This window comes from Microcaecilia unicolor, chromosome 1, assembly GCF_901765095.1.
Source record: "Microcaecilia unicolor chromosome 1, aMicUni1.1, whole genome shotgun sequence".
Lineage (NCBI taxonomy): Eukaryota > Metazoa > Chordata > Amphibia > Gymnophiona > Siphonopidae > Microcaecilia > Microcaecilia unicolor.
In genome coordinates, this window is record NC_044031.1 from 435,142,649 (window position 1) to 435,164,085 (window position 21,437).

Here is a 21,437-nt window from a genome sequence, read left to right on the forward strand (position 1 = left end):
AAAAAGGGGTTAGACGGTTTCCTAGGGACTTGGGAAAAATCCACAATTCCAGGAATAACATGTCTAGAATGTTTCTACGTTTGGGAAGCTTGCCAGGTGCCCTTGGCCTGGATTGGCCGCTGTCGTGGATAGGATGCTGGGCACGATGGACCCTTGGTCTTTTCCCAGTGTGGCATTACTTATGTGCTTATGAGGGTGGGGAGGGGAGAAAGGGAGAAGATGCTGAGCTAGAAGGGTGGAGGGAGGAAGATGCTGGGAATGGTGGAACCATGTGGAGAGGTGAGGGGGGATGAATGAGAGGAGAATAGTGATTATAGGGGGGTAGAAATATGTTATTGGGAAGTAGATTAAAGATGAAATGAAATGGAAGGCTGAGGAAGGAGCAAGATAGGGAATGGGCAAGAGTAGGAGATAGAATTTGAAGGGTAGCTGAAAAGTATAAAGAAGGTAAAGGGTGAGAAAGGGTTAAATTCGAGTGAACAGAGGTAGTAAAGAAAAAAAAAAGAGCTGAAAAGAAAAGACCAATAACATCAAAGGTAGGTATAGTTAGGGAGAGGAGAAAAAAAAGACAAATGGATAGCAACCACTTGAAAGAGAATTAGCAGAGGACAGACAGGAAAGCAGAAGAGAGAAATTAGAACCAACATGATGGAAAAATAAAATGTCCAGACACAAAAGCATTTTATTTTTAATTTATTAACTGAAATAGGTTAGCTTTGGGAAATGTACATAGAAGATGTCTTTGCACTATGTTCACTACAAAAGGAAATACATTTCCTTTCAAATTTTGCCTATGTGTTTTTATTTCTAATTTGTGATCCCTTGTTCTGTATTTGGTGAGGGTATGTCGACTGGATAGTACTGGCAGGTGGGGCAATCAGAAGGGAGGAAGAGAGGATCTGGGGGGCCCTCTCCTTTATTTTCTGACTTGGGCCCTAGTATGTCTAACACCGGCCCTGACCCTTGCTGTAGCTTGTGGGGATCTGCGTCTCAATCTACACTGGCTGCCAGTAAAAGAACGAATTGCTTTTAAGATCTGCACATTAACACATAAAATAATTTACGGATTGGCTCCGGATTATATGACTCCTTTAATAGATCTACCACCACGAAATGCCATAAAAACAGCTCGCTCCATCTTCAACTACATTACCCAACTTGTAGGGGTGTCAAATACATGCTTCTTTTTGCCTTGTCTTTCCACTACTCCAGCCCAAAGAACTGGAATGCTCTACCTTTGTACTTAAAATCGCAAGCTGATCACCACCTTTTCAAGAAGTTGCTGAAAATGTTCCTATTCGAAAAAACATACTCCATCAGTAACTATGTTGTTTAGTCATTATTATTGTTGTTAGCATTACATCCTTATTCTTCAACAGCATTCATGTATTGTACTTTTCTTCTTTTTATAATTCATGTAAGCCACATTGTGCCTGCATTTGCAGGAAAATGTGGGGTAGAAATGAACCATAAATAAATAAATAAATAACTAGCTAAGGACATCCTCCAAAGACAGCAAAACTCTTCTCTACCAAGATCTGCAGCTGGCAGCAGCATCCTTCAGCCACTATCAACTCAGAATGCATGATGTATTGGCATTGGTGGCTCATGGGTATTTCTGCTGTCTGCCTAGCTTGGTAAAAGGAAGTCCTGGCCGCCTTCGGAGGAAGTCTTCAGCTGACAGACCTTGGGGAACCCTCATTAGCTAACGTATTTATATTTTGAGTTGAGAGGTGCTGGGGAAGGGGTGGAGAATGAGTGGAGGATAGAAGCAGTCAGAAAATTTGGTGACCACCCAGTCTGAGCTTAGTACCACCCAAAATTGTCTGTCTTGCTATGCCTCTAGATTAAATGGCACCTGGGGGAGGTGGTTCTTTGCCTCGCATGAACACGAGAGAAGCTTGACAGGAACAAGGTTGTACAGTTAGGGACTGAGCGATTAATCCTACGAAACATTATAATAGGGAACAAACATGAAACCTGTAGCGCAGCAGCAACAACGCACAAATCAATAAGCAGCAAAGCCAAGGAACAAAGTTCACTTGACGCAGAATGGTAAAAGTCACACTCGCAGATTGTCTAGGGTAGACGAAGGACAGTGGTGCTGCTCTACTCTAAGCTGCCGCAAAAGTTCCACACCCCTTTGGCATGCCGCTCGGCGCGACACCTTGGATCAAGGTCTCCCTTTGTTCTTTGAATGTGCTTATGTCAACACTAGCAGCGCAATTCAAATTACAACAGTCTGTATGGTGGCACGAGAGAAGCTTGTCCGGGCAGTAAGGACTCACAGCTGATGTCCTGCGGCTCAGAGTGAACTAGATGCTCAGAGCAAAGTCTCCCTATGTTGTTAGAAAGTCCTGACATCAGCGCTGTGATTTAGAATCTTAATTATTAGCTACTCTTGATTTATAAGCACGTTTGATACTGTTTTTTTGATGTTCCATATCAGTTCCCATTTTATGTTTGGAAAATAAGCCATGAAAATTTCCATAATTATATTTTGAAAATAAAAACATGAAAACACAAAAAACTACAGAGGAGGTGGAAGAATGTTGGACAGTGCACGGTGCCTCTCTGACAAATGCTTGAAGGAAAAGTTTGAAGAAAGGGGCTTTCAAAAAAGAATAAAATATAGTATCCATGAGGAAAGAATACTTCCATAAACTATACGTATAGACAGGCAGAGCTGCAATAAAAGAAAAATAGCCATCCCAAACTGCTGAGGAACATGCAGGTTCATTCTCAGGCTTTAAAGGGAGTTTACGTGTTCAGAAATGAGAAGTAACCAGAGGTACTTACCTTATACATGGCATAAGCAGTCAGTGCATTTCCACTCTGAGAGTTTTTGAGAATGTTCACTATACTTTCAGGTAGCCCAATGAACTCCAGAAAAGGAACAACATTTATGCCTCTATTGGGGGGAAGGGGAAGAAACAAGAGTGCATTAAACCACTGCCTTTGCATTTTCACGATTAATACACAGTATTTTAAAGTACAACCCACTGTTTTGTTATCTGGAGGGTCATTTGCTAACAATTAGTATGCACCAAAATCACAAATGCATGTTATCTTATCACACAGTCTACTGCATAAAATGCCTATGCCCTCTGACATCTCACACATTGATTGAGGTTGCACCATTCTAAAGATTAAAAACTTGCTGAGCACACTTGGATTTTAATATGCAAGCCAAAGGAAAATAATATACATAATACATTTGTGTGAGAAAGCACAAGTGCTATTCCTGGAATTCTGCACAACTGTGTGCGAAAGAATTTGCACACAATTCCCCATTTGCCAGTGCCTGCACACAATTCTGTGTATCAGCAGCTCTCCTCAATCCCTCTGCACCCTCCCTCACAGAGATCACAAAGAAAGAGGAGATGGTACATGGCCATCAGGCCACACCCTTCTCCTCTGCCAGCCTAAACCCTTCAGTTGAACCGCATGGCTGTACAGACACTAGTGCTGTTTAAATGAACAGTTGGGCCTAGGCTGGTAGAGGAGGACATAGACCACTATCAGGGTGGGGCGTGGGGAGAGAAAAGGGAAAACCAATGGCACATTGGGTAAGTAGCACAAAGGAGTTAGGGTCACAAGACCAGATGGGGGGGGGGGGGGGGGGAAACTGAGCCAGATACGTGTGTGCACCATGGAGATGGTAGGGAGTAAAACGCAACATCAAGAAATATTTTTGCATAGAGAGTGTGGTGGATGCTTAGAATACTCTTATGCGGGAGTGGGCATGAAAACAGGGACAGAATTTACAAAGGTGCAGGATATACACTGAGGATCCCTACATGGAAAAGTCAAAATCTTAACAAAAAAGAGGGAGGGTAACCTGCTTGGAGTAGCAGGTTCAACCTTGGCCATCTTTCTGGGCAGACTGGATGGATCATGCTGGTCTTTATCAGCTATCATTTACTCGGTTACTATTGTGAGTGGGGATCAATCTTGAGTGTGTGCAAATTTTTTTTATTTTTTTTTTGGGGGGGGGGCAGTGAGACAGAACAAGAGGTGGGTGTATGTGCCTTGGGGGGGGGGGTAGAGAATGAGAGGGAGGGTAAGTGCTGAGAGGAAAGGAGAGGTGGGGGTATTGCTTGCACACACAGACAGGGGTCTTGCTGCTAGTCAGAGGAGAGGGAAAGAGAACTGCAGTTGGAACAGGGGGGAACAGAGGAAGAGGAAAAAGGCATGAGAGATTTCAGGCCTTATGATGGGGGAATACCGTGCATAAAATATAAATAAACTATGCCTCATTTTGCAAATTTTATTATTATTTTTTAACACAAATTCCCCACAAGAAAGTGGACACAGTTTTCAAAAAGGTCACTTTCTGATTCTGTGCATACACCAACTATTTTGAAAACAGGATGTGTTTTCATGCATGCAGGAAATCAACAGCTTTATCAAATAGTTGCACTATGGGTACAGTATATAGCAGAATTACACCTTGGAAACAAAGCATGTGTTAATGGAACAAATTGAAAGACTGGTATGAACAGACTAGCTTCTAAATACAGTCCTATGGTGCCCCCTGCTGGACAAATATTAGTCACTGCACTCAGAACTTTATAGTGGAAAATAAAAAGGAAGTTACACACATTTATAACCTAATAATCTTTAAACATGTGCAATCAGTATTATGAAACATTAAAAAATACACACAAATGCAATACATAATTTTCATATTCCCGTTTACAATGCTGTGTTGATGTTTTATAGAATAAGTTTATTTTTGTTTGTTTTATTTTTTGTTACATTAAAGATTGTTGAGTTGAGAATTAAGGATTTCATCGCACATCTATTTTTCAGAGGAGATCTCCTAAGCCCACATCCAACCAAATTCAACTGCAAGGTGAACTGAATAATGGTGTAAAGAAAGGCTGAACAGACTAAATAGCAAAATTGATAGCCATGGAGGGATTCTGTACGGGCACACTTAAAATTAACTCATTATGAAAGTCCAGAGGACAAATGAACCCAACAAATCTAATGAAAGATTATTAAGATTTATTTACCACCTTTTGGAAGGAATTTACTCAAGGTGGTGTATAGCAAGAATAATTGCAGCACAAAGTACTGCACTTTGGACAAGAAAGTTCAAAATCAGCAAAGAAAAAAGGGTAGAAAAAAAAAAAAAAAAAAGAACTATTACATACCTTGCCACTAGGGAGTCATTTGCTGATGTCAGACAGCCATTATACAGAAACATGCAGAAAAAGTACCGAAAAATGCAATTAGAGATCAAGAAAAAGAAGCAGAAAAGATATAGGAATGGCCACAACTGTACTGGTCAGCACCAGTTGGATTAAAAAAAGAATTTCAAAGAGCACCTTGATATATTGCCTGAGCACATTATGAAGAGCAGGAGGTTCTCTTTGGCCCAATGCATGTGTTGAGGTGAGCACAGACAGTAAATCTCAGATCGAGTTCATTACCAATATACTCTGGTTTACAAGTGAGGCTCATTCCTGTTATGGTACCATAAACAGTATGGCCTGATCGATTTTGTTCTAAATTGGGATGTTTACCTTATTTTGATTGGATAAATGTGATGCTCTGGTTTTGGATTTGGTGATGGATGTTCCTGTTGATTACTGGAAGTTGTACATGGAAGTGAAACATTCCCGTACTGGAATATATGGGCCGCCGTCTTGTTTAGAGCGCAGTAGTGAGGATTTCCCTACTTTCAACGCTTTTGAGAATTTGTGGATACTGCCTGAGATTTTGGAACAAAGTTGCTACTGCATATGTTTAAAGTGACTGTTTAAATTAACAGAATCAGTGTGATGGACAGTTTACTCAACGCTGTGTGTGTGTGGAGTTCTTTTATGCCGATGATTGTACTGATGACGGCGAGCAGACTTGGTCTAGCTAAAGGCTGTTATTTGAATCTGAGGCTTTTTTCTCCACCAGTTTTATGGTAATCCATAGCACAATGAATAACACACATTAAGGCTCTACTGGACATTATTGATCTTTAAGCTTTGCAAATTAATTGGATTGACTCCCTGGATAGAGGTGTGTAACTCATAAAACTAACCCACTTGGAGACACAATGCCAGAAAAAGCGAATGCTACATACCTGTAGAAGGTATTCTCCGAGGACAGCAGGCTGATTGTTCTCACTGATGGGTGACGTCCACGGCAGCCCCTCCAATCGGAAACTTCACTAGCAAAGTCCTTTGCTAGCCCTCGCGCGCCCGCGCGCACCGCGCATGCGCGGCCGTCTTCCCGCCCGAAACCGGCTCGAGCCGGCCAGTCCAGTATGTAGCAAGACAATACACTTCAAGGGAAGACACAACTCCAAAGGGGAGGCGGGCGGGTTTGTGAGAACAATCAGCCTGCTGTCCTCGGAGAATACCTTCTACAGGTATGTAGCATTCGCTTTCTCCGAGGACAAGCAGGCTGCTTGTTCTCACTGATGGGGTATCCCTAGCCCCCAGGCTCACTCAAAACAACAACATTGGTCAATTGGGCCTCGCAACGGCGAGGACATAACTGAGATTGACCTAAAAAATTTACCAACTAACTGAGAGTGTAGCCTGGAACAGAACAAACAGGGCCCTCGGGGGGTGGAGTTGGATCCTAAAGCCCAAACAGGTTCTGAAGAACTGACTGCCCGAACCGACTGTCACGTCGGGTATCCTGCTGCAGGCAGTAATGAGATGTGAATGTGTGGACAGATGACCACGTCGCAGCTTTGCAAATTTCCTCCATGGTGGCTGACTTCAAGTGGGCTACCGACGCTGCCATGGCTCTAACATTATGAGCCGTGACATGACCCTCAAGAGCCAGCCCAGCCTGGGCGTAAGTGAAGGAAATGCAATCTGCTAGCCAATTGGATATGGTGCGTTTCCCTACAGCCACTCCCCTCTTGTTGGGATCAAAAGAAACAAACAATTGGGCGGACTGTCTGTGGGGCTGTGTCCGCTCCAGATAGAAGGCCAATGCTCTCTTGCAGTCCAATGTGTGCAGCTGACGTTCAGCAGGGCAGGAATGAGGACGGGGAAAGAATGTTGGCAAGACAATTGACTGGTTCAGATGGAACTCCGACACAACCTTTGGCAGAAACTTAGGGTGAGTGCGGAGGACTACTCTGTTGTGATGAAATTTGGTGTAAGGGGCCTGGGCTACCAGGGCCTGAAGCTCACTGACTCTACGAGCCGAGGTAACTGCCACCAAGAAAATGACCTTCCAGGTCAAGTACTTCGGATGGCAGGAATTCAGTGGCTCGAAAGGAGGTTTCATCAGCTGGGTGAGAACGACATTGAGATCCCATGACACTGTAGGAGGCTTGACAGGGGGCTTTGACAAAAGCAAACCTCTCATGAAGCGAACAACTAAAGGCTGTCCTGAGATCGGCTTACCTTCCACTTGGTAATGGTATGCACTGATTGCACTAAGGTGAACCCTTACGGAGTTGGTCTTCAGACCAGACTCAGACAAGTGGAGAAGGTATTCAAGCAGGGTCTGTGTAGGACAAGAGCGAGGATCTAGGGCCTTGCTGTCACACCAGACGGCAAACCTCCTCCAATGAAAGAAGTAACTTCTCTTAGTGGAGTCTTTCCTGGAAGCAAGCAAGATGCGGGAGACACCCTCTGGCAGACCCAAAGAGGCAAAGTCTACGCCCTCAACATCCAGGCCGTGAGAGCCAGGGACTGGAGGTTGGGATGCAGCAGAGCCCCTTCGTCCTGCGTGATGAGGGTCGGAAAACACTCCAATCTCCACGGTTCTTCGGAGGATAACTCCAGAAGAAGAGGGAACCAGATCTGACGCGGCCAAAAGGGAGCAATCAGAATCATGGTGCCTCGGTCTTGCTTGAGTTTCAACAAAGTCTTCCCCACCAGAGGAATGGGAGGATAAGCATACAGCAGACCTTCCCCCCAATCCAGGAGGAAGGCATCCGACGCCAGTCTGCCGTGGGCCTGAAGCCTGGAACAGAACTGAGGGACCTTGTGGTTCACTTGAGATGCGAAGAGATCCACCAGGGGGGTGCCCCACGCCTGGAAGATCTGTCGCACCACACGGGAATTGAGCGACCACTCGTGAGGTTGCATAATCCTGCTCAACCTGTCGGCCAGACTGTTGTTTACGCCTGCCAGATATGTGGCTTGGAGCACCATGCCTTGACGGCGAGCCCAGAGCCACATGCTGACGGCTTCCTGACACAGGGGGCGAGATCCGGTGCCCCCCTGCTTGTTGACATAGTACATGGCAACCTGATTGTCTGTCTGAATTTGGATAATTTGGTGGGACAGCCGATCTCTGAAAGCCTTCAGAGCGTTCCAGATCGCTCGCAACTCCAGAAGATTGATCTGTAGATCGCTTTCTTGGAGGGACCACCTTCCTTGGGTGTGAAGCCCATCGACATGAGCTCCCCATCCCAGGAGAGACGCATCCGTGGTCAGCACTTTTTGAGGCTGAGGAATTTGGAAGGGACGTCCCAGAGTCAAATTGGAGCAAATCGTCCACCAATACAGGGATTCGAGAAACTCGTGGACAGGTGGATCACGTCCTCTAGACCCCCGGCGGCCTGATACCACTGGGAGGCTAGGGTCCATTGAGCAGATCTCATGTGAAGGCGGGCCATGGGAGTCACATGAACTGTGGAAGCCATGTGGCCCAGCAATCTCAACATCTGCCGAGCTGTGATCTGCTGGGACGCTCGCACCCGCGAGACGAGGGACAACAAGTTGTTGGCCCTCGCCTCTGGGAGATAGGCGCGAGCCGTCCGAGAATCCAGCAGGGCTCCGATGAATTCGAGTTTCTGCACTGGGAGAAGATGGGACTTTGGGTAATTTATCACAAACCCCAGTAGCTCCAGGAGGCGAATAGTCATCTGCATGGACTGCAGGGCTCCTGCCTCGGATGTGTTCTTCACCAGCCAATCGTCGAGATATGGGAACACGTGCACCCCCAGCCTGCGAAGCGCCGCTGCTACCACAGCTAGGCACTTTGTGAACACCCTGGGCGCAGAGGCGAGCCCAAAGGGTAGCACACAGTACTGGAAGTGGCGTGCGCCCAGCTGAAATCGCAGATACTGTCTGTGAGCTGGCAGTATCGGGATGTGTGTGTAGGCATCCTTCAAGTCCAGAGAGCATAGCCAATCGTTTTGCTGAATCATGGGGAGAAGGGTGCCCAGGGAAAGCATCCTGAACTTTTCTTTTACGAGATATTTGTTCAGGGCCCTTAGGTCTAGGATGGGACGCATCCCCCCTGTTTTCTTTTCCACAAGGAAGTACCTGGAATAGAACCCCAGCCCTTCTTGCCCGGATGGCACGGGCTCGACCGCATTGGCGCTGAGAAGGGCGGAGAGTTCCTCTGCAAGTACCTGCTTGTGCTGGAAGCTGTAGGACTGAGCTCCCGGTGGACAATTTGGAGGTTGTGAGGCCAAATTGAGGGTGTATCCTTGCCGGACTATTTGGAGAACCCACTGATCGGAGGTTAAGAGAGGCCACCTTTGGTGAAAAGCTTTCAACCTCCCTCCGACAGGCAGGTCGCCCGGCACTGACACTTGGATGTCGGCTATGCTCTGCTGGAGCCAGTCAAAAGCTCGCCCCTTGCTTTTGCTGGGGAGCCGCGGGGCCTTGCTGATTCGCACGCTGCTGACGAGAGCGAGCGCGCTGGGGCTTAGCCTGGGCCGCAGGCTGTCGGGAAGGAGGATTGTACCTACGCTTGCCAGAAGTATAGGGAACAGTCTTCCTTCCCCCGAAAAATCGTCTACCTGTAGAGGTAGAAGCTGAAGGCTGCCGGCGGGCGAACTTGTCGAATGCGGTATCCCGCTGGTGGAGAGACTCTACCACCTGCTCGACTTTTTCGCCAAAAATGTTATCCGCACGGCAAGGCGAGTCCGCAATCCGCTGCTGGATTCTATTCTCCAGGTCGGCGGCACGCAGCCATGAGAGCCTGCGCATCACCACACCTTGAGCAGCGGCCCTGGACGCAACATCAAAAGTGTCATAAACTCCTCTGGCCAGGAATTTTCTGCACGCCTTCAGCTGCCTGACCACCTCCTGAAAAGGCTTGGCTTGCTCAGGGGGAAGAGCATCAACCAAGCCCGCCAACTGCCGCACATTATTCCGCATGTGTATGCTCGTGTAGAGCTGGTAAGACTGGATCTTGGACACGAGCATAGAGGAATGGTAGGCCTTCCTCCCAAAGGAGTCTAAGGTTCTAGCGTCCTTGCCCGGGGGCGCCGAAGCATGTTCCCTAGAACTCTTAGCCTTCTTTAGGGCCAAATCCACAACTCCAGAGTCATGAGGCAACTGAGTGCGCATCAGCTCTGGGTCCCCATGGATCCGGTACTGGGACTCGATCTTCTTGGGAATGTGGGGATTAGTTAATGGCTTGGTCCAGTTCGCAAGCAATGTCTTCTTCAGGACATGGTGCAAGGGAACAGTGGACGCTTCCTTAGGTGGAGAAGGATAGTCCAGGAGCTCAAACATTTCAGCCCTGGGCTCGTCCTCCACAACCACCGGGAAGGGGATGGCCGTAGACATCTCCCGGACAAAGGAGGCAAAAGACAGACTCTCGGGAGGAGAAAGCTGTCTCTCAGGAGAGGGAGTGGGATCAGACGGAAGACCCTCAGACTCCTCGTCAGAGAAATATCTGGGATCTTCCTCTTCCTCCCACGAGGCCTCACCCTCGGTGTCAGACACAAGTTCACGGACCTGTGTCTGCAACCTCGCCCTGCTCGACTCCGTGGAACCCCGTCCACGATGGGGGCGTCGAGAGGTAGACTCCCTCGCCCGCATCGGCGAAGCTCCCTCCGCCGACGTAGTCGGGGAGCCTTCCTGGGAGGTGGCCGCGGTCGGTACCGCACGCGGTACCGACGTCGGGGACCTCAACCTGGGCGCTGGGCCAGCCGGCGCCACGCTCGACGGTACCGGTGGCGCAAGCACCGCCGGTACCGGAGGGGTAGGGCGCAACAGCTCTCCCAGAATCTCTGGGAGAACGGCCCGGAGGCTCTCGTTTAGAGCGGCTGCAGAGAAAGGCTGAGAGGTCGATGCAGGCGTCGACGTCAGTACCTGTTCCGGGCGTGGAGGCTGTTCCGGGCTGTCCAGAGCGGAGCGCATCGACACCTCCTGAACAGAGGGTGAGCGGTCCTCTCGGTGCCGATGCCTGCTGGGTGCCGAATCCCTCGGCGACCCAGAGCTCTCGGTGCCGACACGGGGAGGAGACCGGTGTCGATGCTTCTTCGATTTCTTCCGAAGCATGTCACCGGAGCTCCCCGGCACCGACGAGGAGGACGTCGAATCCATCCGTCGCTTCCTCGGGGCCGAGACTGAAGAAGGTCGATCTCGGGGGGGCTGTACCGCAGGAGCCCTCAGGGTAGGCGGAGACCCACCCGAGGGCTCACCGCCACCAGCAGGGGAATGGACAGCCCTCACCTGCACTCCACCCGATGCACCACCGTCCGACGACATCAGCAGACGAGGTCCTGGTACCACCGACGTCGATGCAGCTATCCGATGTCTCGGCGCCGATGCAGAGGCCCGATGCCTCGATGCACTCGATGCAGGGGCGGCCGAGGAAGAAGGTCTGGACGCTGACGACGTCGATGCACTCGAAGATCCCGGTGCCGATGCCGACGAAGAGCCCGAGAACAACACGTTCCACTGGGCTAGTCTCGCTACCTGAGTCCGCCTTTGAAGCAGGGAACACAGACTGCAGTTCTGAGGGCGGTGCTCGGCCCCCAGACACTGAAGACACGACGAGTGTCGATCAGTGAGCGAGATAACCCGGGCGCACTGGGTGCACTTCTTGAAGCCGCTGGAAGGCTTCGATGTCATGGGCGGAAAAATCACGCCGGCGAAATCAAAAGCCGAAATGGCGAAATTTGAAGCACCAAATTTAGAGGGAGAAAAAATCTCGACCGAGGCCGAAAAGAGGCCTACCCCGACGACGAAAGAAAACTTACCGGGGCAAAAAAGCTGGAAGTACGGGGAGGATTTACACGAAACCCGGCGGGGGGTTTCCGGAGCACTTCCCGACTAGGACAAAGCTTTCCCGAAGGAAAAAAACACGTTCAAAACAAATTGGACGCGCGAGGTCGACTTTCCGGGGCTCGACACGGCGAAAACACGACCGTACCGAGTGCGGACAAAAGAAGACTGGCCGGCTCGAGCCGGTTTCGGGCGGGAAGACGGCCGCGCATGCGCGGTGCGCGCGGGCGCGCGAGGGCTAGCAAAGGACTTTGCTAGTGAAGTTTCCGATTGGAGGGGCTGCCGTGGACGTCACCCATCAGTGAGAACAAGCAGCCTGCTTGTCCTCGGAGAATATGACAACACGTACCTCAAGGCTCTGTGGGGCTGATGCTCAAAACTACTGCTGGTGTTAACATGTGGTTAACACTGGGGTTTTTGCACATGTTATACTGAGCCGAATGCTCAGAAGCTCAAATGCCAGTATTAACAAGCACACTAAAGATGGCCACAAATTGTATTTAAAGGGTTGTTAATGAGGTCAAAAGTATTCACTCCTAATGCACAAACAAAAGTGATGCAATGAACAGAGGGAAATGATGGCTCCTAACGTCGAAAATTATCGCCAAGTCAGGGGAAGGATAGAAGGTTTTTAGGAGAAAATTTCTTGTCAATTTCTTACATTAAACTGCGGGTTTTGTCTTCTTTCGCAAGCTGAAGGAAGCCTGTGCAACTAAGCCCTGATGGTGAAAAACAAACGTGTGTGAGTCAGAGCAAAACCGAAAGTGAAAGCACACATTGGCGCCTGTTTTTCTTGTGCTTAAATATGAGCCTTTCAAAAGTGCAGACAGTTTTTCAAAGGCTTATATTTAAAGGTGCAGAAGTACAGCGTCGATGTAAGCCTGACCTTCCAGTTTTGTCTGAACATGCGCACAAGAGCTGCGCTTGCTGCAAAACTCTTGTGCTTACAGGCCAGACATGGGCCTCTTCTTGCTTTCAGTTTGTTATGCTATCATTTCCTTTAAGCATTGCTTAGCTATTTTTCTGTGCTGTTGTTGCACTATGGGGTTTTGCGTTGTGGCCTTTAGTGCCTGGCTTTGAGCATCAGCCTTCATCATTGTTATCCACTACACTGCAGGACAGTCAGTACTGGAACCAACTGTACACTACTCCAGAGCTATTTTATGCAAATTCTTATTTCTTCTGCTATCAGATTCTACTGTTCAGTGTGTTTTACTATGTGTATCTAACTGCATGTTTATGTTAAACTACAGGATGCATCAGTAAATGACTGATTGTACTGAAAAGTAGTAGGAAGAAGCAGAGTTTGTAGATTACAAAAAAAAGAAACAGTACCATGTTAACAATTCACCTAAACCGCCTTAAGAGATTCAGGGAACAGCAAAGACACATGAACAAAATAAGCACGAGGCCATATGTAACCATTTAATGGGGCCCAATGATGTAGATGATATAGCATTCCGGCCTATTGATCCTACCATGGTACCGCTGCTAGAAAATGTGCTATTTTTGGACCACACTGTTTTTATCAGAACCCCTTTACACTCTGTCAATATTATGTGGTCATTTCTTGTAATGCTATATATGCACCGTAAACATTTACGCAGGATACTAACCTTACAAAAACAAATAAAAATATAATCACAAGATCAGTAAACGGAAACAAAAAATAAAAAGAAATACTACATGCGTACTTATTTTTGTTTTAGTTTACTGATCTTCTGATTAAATTTTTATTTGCTTTGTAAAGTGAAGTATTGTTCAACTATAATTATTTTGTGTTTTCTTTTTCTGGTTGTTCCTCGCCTTGAGCTATGTTAATGGTTACGCGGGTTATAAATGAGCTATTAAATTAACAAGCTCAGATCTGCTGCACCCAACTCTACAGTCAGGTCATGCAGCAAAGTGTGGCTGCCGAGGCTCTAGCGGATTATTATTTCTGCACCAAAACAAATGCTTCTTTTCAGAGCTATTTTTAGATTACTTTAAGCCTTACTGTGACCATGCACAAGTCTTTGTGGCCTTCACAAGTGTTAAGCACTCACAAGCTGCCATGGTGACCCAGGAGTGCAGAGTGTAACAAATTTCTGGATGCAGCACAGGGCAGACTCTTGCCAAAGCTGGATATCTGAATAGCTTGGAACCTTTATTACAGAGAGTGGGAACCTAAGTATAGCCTGACCTTTGGAATTGTAGCTCCTGGAACCAGCTGGTTGTAACTACAACAAATACTTCTCCTAGGCTACATGTTGATGGTAAAAGGCCAGAACTTTGAGTACAGGAAGCAGACCTGGGGCAAATAATTATAATTGCCAGGAGGAAGGGAAAGTAAACTTTGCATGCCTTTTCAATAGTGCTTGAAATTACATGTTTTCTCTGATCTACTTGGCAAAGGGACAATTCTGCACAACAATTTGTTAGCATATTAAACAGGTAAACAAATGTGATTATGGCTCCTTATGAGTCTTTCCTATTGGCTCTTGGTTCTGAGTTACTGCCAGCTGTGTGAAAGAGCCCAGTCTTCCTTGCATGCTTTTGTGATCAGCAGCTGTTCTAGGGGCTGAACCCTCTTTAATTTACTGTAATTCCACCATCTCCCAAAGTTAGTCCCCTATTTACCCTGAGTTTCTCCTCATTATTCTCTGAGTGTTACAGCTTTTCCTCTCAATTGGGCTGAAGCTCTAGCCATCTCCTTTCCTCTGGTGTGGCTAGACACAGACTATGTGCAGAAGGCAACAATTCTCTTCTAAGCACCTGAACTGTAAGTTGGATTTTCTTTGTTATGAGTACTACAATAAAGAAGATTTGCTTAAGAAGTGAGAGTGTACTGGTAAAGCTTCTACTTGGGAATGGTTTAAGCTGGCTGTTGAAGCTACTCTATACTTTGCCTAGAACAGCACAGTGAAAAATCTTGCACACTACAGTAGAAATCTCAGGGGGAGTGAAGAATCTTGTAATAACTCAGTGGATTCTCCTGACAAAGATTTTAGTGGACATTCTCAAAGTATCTCATATGTGAATAACAGGGCATGTTTGAGTTCAAGTGCATGTGTCTGTTTCTTTTCAATATTGTTGTATGCAGTATTGCAGAAGGATTATTGGGAAAGGTTAATCTCTTTGGAGACAATACCAAAATCATCAACAAGATAGAAGATTTAGATAACATGAGGAAGGATTTAGTGAAGCTTGAGAAGTGGTCTAGTTTGGCAGCTAAGATAATTCAGTCATGCATTAGGCTTCAAAAACCCAAGGGAGAAGTATAGTACAATGGATGAAGTTCTTTTGTGCATGAAAAGAACATAATTGTATTTGATGATTTTAAGGTAGCCAAACAGACAGATAAGATGACAGAAAAAAGAATAGGAAGAATAATCCAAATCATAGTTACCTGATGTTAGGGTCCACCTTAGGAGTCAGCACTCAAGAAAAAGATCTAGCTGTCATTGTAGACAATATGCTGAAATCTTCTGCCCAGTGTGTGGCAGCAGTGGCCAAAAATGCAAACAGGATGCTAATAATTAAGAAAGGGATGCAAAATATGAACAAGAATATTATAATGCCTCTGTATTGCTCCATGGTGCAAACTCACCTTGAGTATTGCATTCAATTCTGGTCACCATATCTAAAAAAAACCCAAAAAACAAACAAACAAACAAAAAAAAGATATAGCGGAATTAGAAAAGGCTCAAAGAAGAGCGACCAAAATGATAAAGGGGGTGGAACTCCTCCAGTATGAGGAAAGGCTAAAGAGGTTAGGGCTCTTCAGCTGTGGTTAGGGGGGGGGGGGTATGTTTCAGGTCTATAAAGTCCCGAGTGGTGTAGAATGGGTAGAAACGAATCAATTTTTCACTCTTTCAAAAAAAGTACAAAGACCAGGGGACACTCAATAAAATTATATGGCAATACTTTTAAAACAAATAGGAGGAAATCTTTTTTTCACTCAAATAGTTAAGTTATGGTATTCATTGTTGGAGAATGTTGTAACGGCAGTTAGTTTATCTCGGTTTAAAAAAAAGGTATGAATAAGTTCCTGGAGGAAAAGTCCATAGTTTGCTATTGAGGTGGACATGGAGGAAGCCACTGCTTGCCCTGGGATTGATAGCATGGAATTTATTAGGATTTACTCCCTTTTTGAAGGAATTCACTCAAGGCAGTGTACAGTTGTTGCTGCTAATTGGGTTTCTGCCAGGTACTTGTGACCTGGATTAACCCAGGATACTGGGCTAGATGGACCATTGGTCTGACCGAGTATTGCTACTCTTATGTAAAATAGCAGGAGATGGGATGGTCTCAGAGACTTTTCTGTCTGTGGCAAATTTATCTTTATTGGATATAGAAAAATTGGGAGCTTGTCAGGCTATTATGTTTGGTTATGAGCAGGTGGCAATTATTTCCCTGCAGAAGGGTTTGGGGTTGATCAATGGAGAAAGGCGAAATGATTAACTTCAAGTTGAAGATAGGGAGTAAAGTAAAATTTAGTCACACTTGTTAGTTAATTTCCTTTCCTTTAGTCAGGTTGTACCATCCTGAACAAACAGGTGTTATACCCTTCTGCCAGCAGATGGAGGTAGAGAAACTGATCTTTCCAGCACTATCACCGGTATAAGGAGGGCTGTTGCTGACTGGATCAATCATAACACTAAACATTTTACTTTCTAAAAAGTACATGGGAACATCAGGACAGATCTGTCTCTCTTTTCTCCCTGGCTAAGACTGGAGGCAAAACCAGTACATTCTAAAGAAAATGAGCTCTAGGCCAATCAGAACCCAGTCAGCAAGATTTCAAAAATATACTGCTTCTTGTGTCCTGTTTGTGTTAAACTAAAGAAAAGAACATTCAAATTATCTGTAACAGCTTTACTGCAAAAGAAATACCACCTGCTGGCCAAATAGGAGAAATACACTTCAAGACATAATTAAGGCAGAAAAATATCCAATACATTTTACAGGCTTGAAACACAGTTTCTTCACAACACAAATGAGCGAACCCCTTCAAAAACTGAGCAATAACCCCATGAGCAGCTAGAGAAAGTCTCAGGATTTTACCCTGGAAACTGGAGAGGGTCACCACCTGAACCCTAAGCAAGTTCACTGCCAACCCCTGATCAAGCTTTTGCTGCAGAAACCCAAGAACCTTGGGAATCTACATTTTCCAAGCAGAAGAGAACACCAACTGCACCAGCTCTCAAAGGCCTTCCATTTCCCTGGCTTATTTCCAGGTTTGTAAGACTTGCAGGCCTTCAGTATGGTGGGAATCATTGTGGGTGCAAAACCTCTCTTTGCTAAAATTCATATCTCAAGAACCAAACTTTTCAGAAGGGATCTGGATCCTCCATTTCTATTGGCCCCTGCTTGAGTAGGCCATGATCTCTGGGAAGGGGATGCGGATCATCCACCAAGAAACAAATCAGATCCATATACCATAGACTCCACGGCAGACCTAGGTCCACCAGAAGGATCAGAGAGGGATGCCGTGCTATCCTGTACAGTATTTGGCTTATCCTTGAGTTTGAAGGCTGGGTGGCATTACCAGTCCAGGAGATTGATTGAGGAAATCTACCTGGACATTGTCCTTACCAGCTATGTGGGCCGTCAACATATTCATTTTTGCCCAGCAACAAAAGGCTGCACCTTCCAGTGCCACCACCTGACTCTTGGAGCCTCTCTGATAGTTGATAGAGGCCACTGCCATGACACTGTCTGCCATCATGGGACCACTCTTCCCTGAATCAGTTGAAGGAACTCCACCAATGCCAACCTCACCATCCTGGTCTCCAGGCAGTTGATGGACCAAGAGAACTCCAAGGGGGACCAGCACCCCTGAACTACCCTGCCCAAGCTGTGGCCTCCCCTACAAAGGAGACTTGCATAAGCAATCACGATTACCTAATCAGGTGGATCCAGCAGAACTCCCGCAGCTGATGTCTGGGTCTGTCCCACCAGTCCAGTCTGCAAAACACTTTGGGAGGGAGCACTGGACAGAGGCCTAAATCCTGGCAGACTGAAGCCCATTGAAACAAGAGTATTGTATGAAGTGGGTACATATAAGCCTGACCCTAAGACACCATTACCAGGGTGGTCGCCTGCAGCCTGAAAGCTGGAGACAGTCCCAGTCCCAGTCCCAGGCCTGGGGGGCCTCCAGGCTACACAAACTGTACTTCAGGCCTGCAGCTTGTGTGCATTCTTTTGTAAGACAGACTGCTCCCAGTGACGTATCAAGCCCAACTCCCCAGGTAATCCAAGGTCTGGAAGGGAGACAGATGATTCTTTGCCCAATTCACCACCCGAGATGTTCTATGAGCAGGAAGACTAGAGAAGTAACCTGAACAGAATCTTCTGCCAAGTAAGCTTGGATCAGCTAATTATTCAGATAGGGATGAAACTGAATCCCCGGATGCTGCAGATGAGTCGCCGCCACCACCACTACCTTGGAAAAGGTGTGAGAAGGCAATAGACCAGTGGTTCCCTAACTTGGTCCTGGAGGCACCCCAGCCACTCTGGTTATTGGGATATCCATAATGACTATTTATGAGAGAGATTTGCATGCAGTAGAGGCAGTGCATGCAAATATCTCATGAACATTCATTGCGGATATCCCCAAAACCTGACTGGCTGGGGTGCCTCCAGGACCAGGTTTGGGAACCACTGCACTAGATTACAGGGAAAGGCCCAAAACTAAAGATGATCCTCCCCGAATGGAATATGGAGATAGGCCTCCAAAAAGTCAAGGGAGGTCAAGAACTCATCCCAGTGGACTGAGATGATTACTTAGTGGTGTCTCCAATGGAAAATGCTGGCCCTTGAGGCAGGTTAAGTACTTCTATGAGGTCTAGGATAGGCTGAAAGGAACCTCTTCTTTGGGACCATGAAATAAATGGATTAATATCCCAGTCACTACTCCACAGGCAGGACAGGCTTCACCAACCTCAAGTCTAAGAGGTGCTGAAGCACAAGTGTGACTGCCTGCCAATTTACCACTGAGCCACTCGGTGGCACCTTCAAAGCCAACTCCAGCGCACAACCCTGCTCGACTACCTCAAGGACCCACTGGACCAAGGTAATGCAGCCCCCCACTCATAACCAAACAGGGACAATCTGTCCCCTCTGAGCCACTGAGAGGCCCAGCACACCCTCATTGGGAAGATCTGACATGTCCAGCCAACCTGGAAGGCCAAGAGTCACCATATCTTTTGGGGCCACAAAAGGACCCTGGCTTGAAGGACCTGTCCGGTCCCAGAGCAAAGCCAAACTGATGCTTGTCCAAACAGAACCAATGCCCACCCCTCGAACAGCTCATAACAGCAGGTGGACCACTGGGAGCCCTTCTGGCACAGTTCAGGATGGGCCACAGTCCCTCCCCCCCTCCCCTCAAACAGTGGAGGTCACTGAGTGAGAGAAGATGTGCATCAAATCATACAACACATCGCTCAAAGGGTCAGCTCCTGATTCTGAACAGGTCACCCACTGGGGACTCCGGCAATTGCTGCAACCAGCCCATCATGGCTCTCACCATATACCAGAAATAGGTAAAAAGTGGGATGTTTGACCACGGAAATACAAATCCTGGAGACAATATCATAAAAGCTTCTTTATTGAAGAAAAGAATCGACACAACTGTTGTGTTTCGGCCTACAGGCCTGCATCAGGAGTCTCCCGCTATGACGTAGCGTATATGAATCTGAAATGCCTGAAACACGATTTGGTCCGTGTGACGAACCAAACGTAAAGTGATTGGCTATATTACATTTTTTCACGTTCCATGCTGCGCTCCTAGTGACCCGCTACGGACAAGCTTACCACGAAAGGTCTTTTTCAAGGCCACTTTTGTAATATAGCCAATCACTTTACGTTTGGTTCGTCACACGGACCAAATCGTGTTTCAGGCATTTCAGATTCATATACGCTACGTCATAGCGGGAGACTCCTGATGCAGGCCTGTAGGCCGAAACACAACAGTTGTGTCGAGTCTTTTCTTCAATAAAGAAGCTTTTATGATATTGTCTCCAGGATTTGTATTTCCGTGGTCAAACATCCCACTTTTTACCTATTTCCGTGTCTTCCCGTGGGGCGTTCGAGTTCTCCGCTTGATTGCGTTTTTTTTTTAACATCTCACCATATACCAGTCACAAATGGTGGCCTGTAAGCCTGCACCACCTGAGTAGAAACCCCGCAAAATGTCCAAAATCGGATTTAGACATCATATTGAAAATGTCCCTCCACATCAACCATAATATAATGAAAATTAGGTGTACTGAGATCGGGTTGTGAGAACTATACTGGTTTGGATCTCCTCATTTTTAGAGGGATGAGGTTTGGTGCAAGATCACCTCAATTTATTGAACAGCTGAAATCTCTCAGGGATCCTCCCGCTCACCAATGCCCTTTAACATCTTTCTCTGACCACTTGAGGCGGCTTATCAAAGGCTTTTGGGGTGGGGGAAGGGTGAGATGAGTTCAAGAATGTATGCAAGTGGTAATGGGCTGTTGTAAAAGAATGGGTTAGTAGTGAATATGGAACAGGCTAGTTCTGAGACTGGGGGAAACTAAGGGGGTCTTTTACTAAAGGTTAGCTCGAGTTATTAGCAGCAGGGCCCATAGGAATAAAATGAGCCCTGCTGCAGATAACTTGACTTAATCTTTAGTAAAAGACCCATAAGAAAATATTTTCAGACCCACTTCTGTTAGTGGATGGGATTTTGTAACGATGCTGCAACCAGTCATAAATGAGCAGAATATTTTCAAGAAAAAATAATTGGTGGACACCTCTTAAACTAAGTCCAGCTGCATTTATGAATCTTAAAATTTCTCTTTCTGGGGACAGTTATTCGTCAGATTTTCCTCCTTTTACTATCTCCGATTTTCATTTCTTACTAAAGCTTAGTTCAAAATCCCATTGCTTCTTAGATATCTGTCCTTATTTAAGACAGCACCTACTGAACTGTTGGCCTGGATACATTCAGCATTATTTGATTTGTTTCAGAAAGGACAATTTCCTAGTTCCCTGGGTGCAATTATTTTGACAACTATTCTAAAAAATTCTGCCCAAGATATGTCTGTCCCAACAAATTATAGACCGATAGCAGGTATCCCATTATTCTTCAAGGTAATTGAAACAAACTTATTTGGAGAACCACAATATTCTCTCTTCTACTTGGTTTGCTTTTTGGAAGGGCTTTAGCACCAAATCTGTTAGGTGCTCTACCAGAGATACCATCACAGTTAGTGCAAAATGGCTATCAACTGCTTTTGTTAGTTTGATCTGTCTGCAGCATTTAATGCTTTATCTATTAGACTCCAGTGATGTATCTGGAAAAGTGCTTCACTGGTTTAAGAGTTTTCTCACTAATAGGTCTAATTCTGTAAAATGGGAAAATTGTTACATCGAACAGTTGGTCGATGGGGTGCGGAGTCCCACAGGGTTCCCCACTGTCATCGATACTTTTCTGTGTAATTATGGTGACAGTTGGTTAATTCACTGGAAGGTAA

General features: G+C 46.3%; 2 protein-coding genes across 2 annotated transcripts in view; one reads left to right on the forward strand and one right to left on the reverse strand.

The window, feature by feature from the left end:
* Positions 1-21,437, reverse strand: part of FAM210A (family with sequence similarity 210 member A) — a 53,786-nt gene that overhangs the window by 18,041 nt on the left and 14,308 nt on the right. Inside the window, exon 3 of the mRNA XM_030212577.1 lies at positions 2,800-2,911. Coding sequence (XP_030068437.1) covers positions 2,800-2,911 — 112 coding nt within the window. The remainder of the gene's footprint in view (positions 1-2,799; positions 2,912-21,437) is intronic.
* The window catches only part of LOC115476258 (mRNA cap guanine-N7 methyltransferase-like), a gene marked incomplete at its 3' end in the record, with an annotated part of 148,199 nt that continues 141,255 nt past the window's right edge, over positions 14,494-21,437 (forward strand). The window contains 1 exon segment of the mRNA XM_030212557.1: positions 14,494-14,712.